This window comes from Myotis davidii, unplaced genomic scaffold (assembly GCF_000327345.1).
Source record: "Myotis davidii unplaced genomic scaffold, ASM32734v1 scaffold207, whole genome shotgun sequence".
NCBI lineage: Eukaryota > Metazoa > Chordata > Mammalia > Chiroptera > Vespertilionidae > Myotis > Myotis davidii.
The window spans coordinates 708,757-718,034 of NW_006298349.1; the positions used below are offsets into that span (position 1 = coordinate 708,757).

At 48.9% G+C, this 9,278-nt stretch overlaps 1 protein-coding gene across 1 annotated transcript in view; it reads left to right on the forward strand.

The window, feature by feature from the left end:
* Positions 1-259: 259 nt before the first annotated feature.
* Positions 260-9,278, forward strand: part of MPRIP (myosin phosphatase Rho interacting protein) — a 134,698-nt gene continuing 125,679 nt past the window's right edge. Inside the window, exons 1-3 of the mRNA XM_006773966.2 lie at positions 260-334; positions 874-951; positions 2,749-2,814. Coding sequence (XP_006774029.1) covers positions 260-334; positions 874-951; positions 2,749-2,814 — 219 coding nt within the window. The remainder of the gene's footprint in view (positions 335-873; positions 952-2,748; positions 2,815-9,278) is intronic.

Here is a 9,278-nt window from a genome sequence, read left to right on the forward strand (position 1 = left end):
CCTGCTTTCAGTGTTCTTGAATGTGTATACTTAGGAATGGAATTCTGGGTGCCATGGAATTCTGCGTTTAACCTTTTGGGAACTGGCAGCCTGTTTTCCACAGGGGCTCCACCATTGTATGCTCCTTTGCATTATCTCATCCATCCTCACATAAGCGTCATGGGGTCCAGGTATAATCATCACCCATCCCCCTCCCTTTCAAACGGGGGAGTTGAGACTCAGAGGGTTTTCAGTCCAAGGTCATACAGCCACTAATACGATGACTCTTTGGCCAGTGCTAGCTGTGATCACTAAAGCAGTGTCTCTTCTCCCAGACCCTGGTTTGACCATCAGAGTGAGGGCTTTGACTCTGTTGTTCATGTGCTATAGCTAGTGCTGGCACACATTGGCACTCACATGGCTTTTGAAGAAAATGCCATTTTTTCCTGATCTTGGTAGCGTGATCCGGAACTGGAGAGAGGCATCTGTTTCTTAGGAGTTCCTAAACTCTGCACTTTCTCAGCTTCCTGCTGGGTGTTGTGCTCCACTCTTCATACCCGATGCTGTAGACTTCCTATGAGCCTCTGTGTCCAATATCTTTCTTGGAGACTCAGCCTGTGGTTGGGGGATGAGCTATGTGGAATATGCTAAGCAGAGGTGACTTCTATTTCTCCTAAGTGCTTGTCATTAATTTGACTGAAACTTGTTCTCGTTCGTTCTCTCTCTCTCTCTCTCTCTCTCTCTCTCTCTCTCTCTCTCTCTGAATTTTGCAGTCTATGAAATTCATGTATTTTATTTCAATCATCTCTAAACTCCAATGATTTCCCCCCTCCTTGCTTCCTGAATTATCACGAAAAGTACAGCGGATTGATGACCTGCCCTTTTCTCCTCTAGGCAAAACCCATTTATGGTGGCTGGCTGCTCTTGGCTCCAGATGGGACTGACTTTGACAATCCAGTACATCGGTCTCGGGTAAGGGAACCATGAACTCCTGGGGTGGGAGGGACCAGAGAGGGGCATACTGACAGAATGGGAGAGGGAGATGCAGAATTGACAGCAGGTTAGGGGGTGGTTGGGTCTACAGGGAACCCCCATTTGGCAGACTTGGCGTACCCACAGGAAACGTCTCAATTACACGTAGTTAAATCTGATGCTCCCTTCACAATGAGAAGCTCTCACATGGTGCTGCTTGCGTCATAGCTCAGCTTTGATTCTAGAAATAGTTCAATGGAAAAGGAAAAGTCAGAAGGGCAGTTCAGCCAATGTTTGCAGGTCTGGTACGTAGGCGCCCAGTTCCTTCAGTGCCAAGGCCCTGCCTCCTGCAGCTCCCTTCTTTCCTCTCCTCCCTTCCTCCCTTGCCAGGGACTCAGCACATAGGCACTAGGAAAGGGAGGAGGCCCAGCCCCTTGGTCCCTGCTGTGCACAGGCTGCTGGAGCAGTGAGATGGTCAGACCAGCCTTGCCCCTGACCAGAGGTTTTTATTCCTCTGCCAGGGATCCCCATTGGATTTAACTTCAATTAAAATACCCTCTTTCCTTTTCCACATGCTTTTTCCTGGTGCTGCTGCCTGTACCCTATAAATTTCTCCAACTTTGCTCCTCTTACCACCTGCTCACTCAGAGAGCCTCTGGCCTGTCTCGGTCTCTGCTGCCCCAGCCTGAATGCTATAGTCCAGGACAGGGCTTGTGGGCCTCACAGACCTCGTATTGGGTCTGGGTCCTTTGGGAATCCTTCTAGAATGGCTTTGTCTTTAGAAACTACAAATAGTGCCTTGGAAATGTTTCTTGGGAGGAGTTTCTCCCTAGACACGCAATGTGGATCAGTCCTCTACGGTCCTCTTTATAAGGCTCTGTTAGTGTCCTGTTCCTGCCACCAGGTGGGAGAGCTGTGCTTTAATGTCTGCAGCAACCATTTATATTGAGGTCATACAGAACTGCTTCTAATGGGAAGTCATTCATATAAATGATGTAATTCTGGCCCAAAGCAAAGAGACATGATGTTTTAGTTAGTTCTTATGGCCTTATTGCCAGTAAAAGTATGAATTATGTTGGGCTTTTTGAAATGTTGAAAACGGGTCATGGATCCTCATGAAGGAGGCACATACCCTTGTGGTCCTTTTTATTCCACTGTCAGTGCCATTGGACCACCCTTGTCCCAGTGCCTGGCCTTTGGTTGGAGAGGAGAGGGCACCCTGCCAGTCGCATGCTCCCTGGACATCGGTGTCAGTTGTTCCCACTCATCAGTTTTTGTTAGCTCACTTCTTAGTACTCGAGCTGGCTGTCTCTTTCCCGGTCTCCCATTCCCTGTGGATCATTGGAACAACCTCTTATAGCAGTTTCCTATGTTTTCTCAGAGGTGGGGGATCAGAGCTTGGTGTTCTCAGGTTATTCCATATCGTGTCAGATAATTCATAAAGTAAACACTGACACATACCATGTGGTAAGCTCTGTGCTGGGTACATAGAGAGTGCAAAAAGGTGATCAAGACATTTCTGCTCCCGAGGAGCTTGCAATTAAAATGAACAGACATCTTGTTAATTCTCAGTAACGTGTATGGAAGCATACTGGGTGGCTTGGGCTTCTCGGGCCCGGTCCTGGAGAATAAGTCACTGTTCTCCCACCTGAGATCCCTCCTTTCCTGCCATCCGCCTCAGAAATGGCAGCTGTGGAAGCAGCATTCTTTAAATACAGCTTTGTCAGATACCGGGGCTCAGCAAGGGGAGATCAGGGCCAGCACCCTCCTAAACACCCACTCCGTGTTCCTTTGCAGAAATGGCAGCGGCGGTTCTTTATCCTCTACGAGCATGGCCTCCTGCGCTACGCCCTGGATGAGATGGTGAGTGTCCTCCTTGGCCCATTCCTCGTCTCCAGCTTCGCCAGGCCACTTCATTGTGGCTGCATTTGCTCATCATCTATGAGCACAGCAACTGTGTACTCTCACTTGGGCTTCTGTTTTGGAGCCTGGAATTTTTGAAAAACTTGTGGCAACAGTAGAGCTGACCCTTAAAACCTAGACCCTTTGGTTTGAGGCATCTTAAGTGGTCATGGGTGAGAGTCAGTGGTGTGGGAGGAAGTCACTTCTATCCACGGCTTCTAGGGGTTGGACTTGGCCATAGCACTCCTAGTAGAAGTGGAGCAGGCTGTGGACCTGCAGGGCAGATGGGAGGCTGGCTGTGCTGTACATGTGGAAGTTGGGCACATGTGTTCACCTTCTATAGTCCCAAGACTGCCCCTCAGTTCCATGGCTGTAATTGGTCTTGCTCATCCAACTGATCTGCAGAAGTTTCCTGGTTGTCATTGTTCTTCTAGTCACTAAGCCAGGGCATGCAGGTCCTTCTTGCCCTGTCACCCCCTAGTTTGCTTCCTGCTTCCTGGACTGGATGAGTGTTTATTGCTCTTGGTCTAGAGGCAAACTTGAAAACCAACCAGGTAGAATGTTCTGGCTTTCCTTTTTCTACCCATTTTGTGTACTGATTTTTTTCTCTAAAGGAGATTGGTCTCCTGACTAAAGTATGGCTGAATTCCAAGCTCTATAAAGGGTTGGAGATGGAGAATTTGAGCTCTTTTCCGGTTCCATTTGAGTATGTGAATGTGAGTGTATTCATTTGTACAGCATTTTTAAATTGGGATTATCCTATAAAATCTGGTCACACCATGTAAAATAGATTAACCCCATCCCTTTGCAGGAAGGGTGAAAGCAGGGTCTAGAGGTGTGAGCAGAAATGACTGTCTACCCAAGCACCTCCGACTATGTGGACACTTGGGTTTTAGGGTGGTTATTACAGCTAATTGGTGAATATAAGTGGGTTCACTTCCACACGTGGGTCCCAATCTTTGTACTGTGATGCTTTCTCTATTTTGTTTCTGGGATGAATTAATAGGTATGATATCTAGTGTGGAATTAGTAGGTATGACACTTAGTTCTTTATTGACTATCACCTCGTTGGTTTCTTCTTAAAAAGAACTTTCTTCCTTCTCATTCTTTCTGTGAGCATATTTGTACATTGTGGATGGGCCACAGAGGGTTTTTACCACGGAAACATCTGTGATCCAGAGTGATTTGAGGTGACTGGGTTGGAGGTGAGTGCTAATGGGGTGATGGGACTCGCTAGGGAGCAGGGAAACTGATTTCACTGGACACTCGTTTCCTTTAAGGAAAGGAGGCAGGTGTGGAAGCAGAGCCAGTGCTCCCCATGAGTTCTCCCAACTTGGCTGTGGTGCCTGCAGGGGCGCTGGAGCGGGAGCCCGGCTGCTAAGAGCCTGGAGGTTCACTGTGTCCTCCCCTCTGCCCGTGACCTGTTCAGAAGCTCTGCGAAGACTAGCAATTAGAGAAGAGCCTCAGAGGTTACTGGGTTATATGCAGACCGGGCTGGGCAATGAGTTCCCTGGACTTTCCTTGCACATTGATGCTTCTGGTCAGGAGCTCTTCCTGTGGGTCTAACTGGAGTCCAGCACAATTCATTATTCCCTGCAGCTCAGAGGCACAGGCACCAAGAGGGTGGCTACTGGGGACGCCTTTGTGTGGGCACAAACGCAGAGCACATGCTGCATCCCAAGAGCTGTTGAGCCCTGAGGACTGACACCTTGCAGTACAATTTGGTCTCCCAGCAACCTGGATGCTGGTTGGGCAGAAGTGGAGCTGTGCTAGTGACGTGAGAAAAGAAAGAAGCCTCAGCAAAAACTTGGACTGCAGGGAGGGCATTGGGGGAATGCCCAGAGTTGAGAGTTTTGGGCCATGGGCCACTTTCTGGCAGATGACCTTGGAGCTAAAGACCCTGTGAGCCAGTTAGTGCTGATCTGCCCAAACTGTGGGTGGTACAGATAGACTGCCTCTCCAGGGAAGAAACTGGCATTATTTCTATGAGTGAAAAAACAGCCGTGGCAGTTGTTTTGAAATACCTTTAAAGCTACATTTCACATGTAAGGATTTTCCCTTATGTATGGGCAAGGTTGCAAGGAAGCGTCTGGGTTGCACTTACAAAGAGGCTGAGTGAAGGGGCAGTCAGGTGCCAGCGGCCCATGGTCAGCATCATCGACCATTGCCATGGGGCTTCTAGGCGGGCACCTGTTTCCCGCGGTTTGTATCAGGCCTTGTTCTTCATGGCCACTTCCCGGATGAGCGTGATCCAGAATCTCAGAGCTCCAGCCCAGAGGTCAGTTTTCCTGAAGCTTGGAGTCCCCGCCTCACCCGGGCAGCAGGAGCCCTGAGACCTGGAGCAGAGCTTTTCAGACAGCATGTGTGTGCATGAATTCTAGCCATGCTGGAGGTCTTCTCAGCAGGGACCACAGTGCCTCTGAGGGCCCCCTGTCTGGAGTCATCTTTGATTCTCACAGCTGTGTGGAGAGAAGGGGTTGCTACTGGCCCTGGTAGGTAGAGGCCAAGGGTGCTGCTCCATGTGCTTTGATGCACAGAACAGCACCCCGCACAGCAAGAGTGTCTGGTTCCAGAGGTCAGCAGTGCCAAGGCTTAGAAACTGTGAGATCTTGTCAATGACTTACTTAAATTTTTAAAAATGAAAACATGAATTGTTGTCATCCTTGTTCTTAAAAGATACGGAAGGACTCAGCCATCAGATTTTCTGGGAATGAGAGAGGTGATGGGGCAGGGTTAGCCTGCTGGCTGGTAATGGTAAGTGCCAGGCAAGGAATAGGGGTGGGCCTGTTTCTGGTATGAAGGGGTATCTGTGAAGTGTCCCTGCATATCAGGTGACCACAAGGCTAGCAGAACTGCATAGGTGTGGCTTTTACCCAGGGAGCATAGGTACCACTTCCTGTGGCATGCTCAGGCCCTCCTGCCTGGACAGTGGCCCTACTCAGTGTGGTCTCCAAGCCTAGCAGCTCTGAGCTGCCAGTAGCCACCATTGATGCTACCACTTCTGCCAAGCTTCGCTCCATAGACCGCCCGCCCCCTAGACCTCCATAGTTAATCTGCATGTATTAACTTTTGTACCATTTTATGGCTGGGCTGTTCCCTTAACACTTAGTCACAATCTCTTTCAAATTATCACTTGACTTTTATACAATATTACTATTTGTTTTAATTTGTTTAAATGTTATCTTACCAACTAGATTGTGATGTGTGTGTTTTTTTCATTGTTGGGCCCTAATTTTTATTTTTTATTGATTTCAGAGAGGAAGGGAGAGGAGAGGGAGAGATAGAAACATCAATGATGAGAGAGAATCATTGATTGGCTGCCTCCTGCACACCCACACTGGGATCGAGCCCACAACTCGGACATGTGCCCTGACCGGGAATCGAACCCTGACCTCTCAGTTGCACTTGGGAAATTTCTTTTCCTTTTTTGGGAAAATTGTCTCAACCACTGAGCCACACCAGCTGGGCTTGGGCCCTAATTCTTGGTATCTTTCTGCATTGTCTGGCCTGAGGTTTATATGGTAGAGACCAGTAAATATTAGTTGAGTTGAACTACCCCCCTTTGTAAATGCATTGTTGCAGAATTTCTGCTTTCAGTTTGAGAAGGTAGGAGCTGGGGTGCTTTTGGGAGAGGGGTTAGGTGTGTTGTGTGTGCAACTCTTAATGGGTTCCTTAGCAGAAGGAAGAACGCCCTCCAGAGGGCTCTGGAGAACCAACGGCGGCGGGCGGGGGAGGGCTGGTCTGGGCCCCTCACTGGGACCAAGAGGGACCCAGCAGTCGCTGTGGCTGCCAGCAGTCCCAGCAGAGAGGAGGGCTCAGCCCCTGGGTGGTGTCTGCCTCCGCACTGCTCCGAGAGGCCTTTCTGCTGGGCTGGGCCCTCAGGACTGGCTGCTGCCTTTCTCTGCTGGTGGCTCTGAGTTGGGACTAACGTTCGGGAATCACTTTTTCTTATTTGGGAAGTTTTTTCTGACTGTACCCACGTACCCTGTGATTCGGTGTGGAGGAGGCAATCTTCCCAAAAGGAAAAGAAAGTTCCCAAATGCAAGGTGAGGCGAGGTGGGCTCAGGGCAGCCTTACAGACAAGGGGGGTAGTGGGGGGTGGCGGGGGAGGGCGCACTGGGCCTCTGGTTTTTCAGGAGTGGACACAGTGAAGAATCTAGAAGCCCCAAACTTCTGCCTCTCTCCTCCACTTTTGTTTTCCTCCTGTAATCCGCCCATTATTGTACCAAATTCTGCCATTTCTTTTTTTTAAAATATATTTTTATTGACTTCAGAGAGGACGGGAGAGGGAGAGAGATAGAAACATCAATGATGAGAGAGAATCATTGATTGGCTGCCTCCTGCACGCCCCATACTGGGAATTGAGCCTGCAACCCAGGCGTGTGCCCTAACTGGGAGATGAACCGTAATCTCCTGGTTCATAGGTCGACGCTCAACCCCTGGGCCACACTGGCCGGGCTGCCCCTTCTTTTTGGCTTTTGGGGCCTGGTGTAAGGCTAAGTTGCTGGCCTCATCAGAACGCAAAGGTCATTTTAGAAGGCTTTTCTGGAGAAGGACCAAGTCCAGAAGGAAAGCAGGCTGGGTGTTAGGCAGAGCACACTGAGCAGTGAAGCTCTGGCTCTTGCTTTCATGTTCTCTTCCTTTTCCATCTGGAAGCAGGCAAAAAGATGGTCTCAGCTTTGTTTGTTTTTAATTATGGTAAAATATCTGTAACAAAATTTACCATTTTAACCATTTTTAAGAGTACAGTTATGTGGCATTAAGCACATTCACATTGTTGTGCAACCATTACCCCATCCATCCGCAGAATTCTTTTCATCTTGCAAAACGGAAATACTGTTCCTGATAAATACTAATTCCTCAGTTCCCCTCCCCCCAGCCCCTGGCAGTCCCATTCTATTCATATAAGTGGCACCATACAGTATTTGTTCTTCTGTGTCTGGCTAATTTCACTTAGTATGAAATTAGCCAGATTGGGTTGACCCAGGTTGGAGCATGTATCATAATCTTCTTCCTTAAAAAAATGAAAGCGATGGGTCTAATGCTCCTGAACCCTGTCTGCTGAAACAAATGGGCCCTGGTCTCTCCCATATGGAAACTGACCAGCTTGTACCCAGGCCTCTGTGGCAGATGTGTGGTAGTGAGGGCCACCTCTTGCTGTGCGAATCTCCTCTTTCTCCTCTAGAGTCCTTCAGAGTTTGGATAGACCGGAGCTGCATGACTTTGCAGGTGCCATGCTGCCAAGGACTTAAGCTCAGCTCACGTCCTTAGACATATGAGGGAAACACTTAGCTCTCGGGGTCTGCTTTTCCTGGGGGCAGCTGTGGATCTGTCAGTTCCATAGGATGCGAAGGTCTAGCCAGAGAAGTTACTCTGGGATTCTGTGCTGTGTGTAAAGCCAGGGCTTGGTCTGCATGCTTTTCAGAGGACACCAAGTGCTCACAGGTTAGGTTTCTGGCTCCTTTATAGTTTGCTTCCTGAAGGACAGAGTCCTGGAGGCTGCTTTGACCTCAGGAACTTTGCCACTTTACTCTTGACAAATTTAGGCCACTTCTGGTGTTGAGTCAAAGCCCTGAGTAGGACACCGATGGCCAAGGCCTAGGGGAGTGGGCAGGGGGTCTCCCAGCTCAGCCCTGCTGCTGTCAGGGCCTGCCTGGGGTCCTCTTGCTCCTCTGCAGCTGAGCCCTCTATCCCTCATCCATCATTTTGCAGACATTCTCCTGCATGAGAATCTCCTGAGAGCAAGACCCAGGTATCCACAGTTTAAATAACCACCTCCTGTGACTTTTAGGAAGTGCTAATATTTGAGAACCCCTGCTTTAAGCTCTGGCATTGTTTCCCCCCACTGGGAGCTTTCCTAGACAGGCTGAGGATGTGATTCACTGGTAACCATGGTGGCTGTTGTGTCCATAGCAAAGCACTGCAGGGGAAGGACTCATGGCCAAAGAAGGCCCCTCTCGTGGTGAAGCTCACAGGCTTTGAGACCCACGTGAACATGTGAAGATTAACTACCAGACAGAACCATAACATGCATGTTATTCAAGGCATTGTGTGGCCTGGGAGTCAGAGATGTCTTCTGGGAGGAAAGGCAGGGTCTTGGCCTCCTTCCCGCTTGTCATGGAGATTGAGGAGAAGCGGCCAGTGCTCTGTGCTGGCTCTTCAGGAAGAGTCTTTACTGTGGTTCTCATAGCAACATGGATGGATGATACGCCATTTAGCAGATGAAAACTGAGGCCCTACATCAGAAAGATCATACACCATGACCAAGTAGGATTTATCCCAGGGATGCAAGGATGGTACAATATCCACAAATCAATAAACGTGATACATCACATAAACAAATTGAAAGAAAAAACCACATGGTCATATCAATTGATGCAGAAAAAGCATTTGACAAAATCCAACACCCATTTTTGATAAAAACT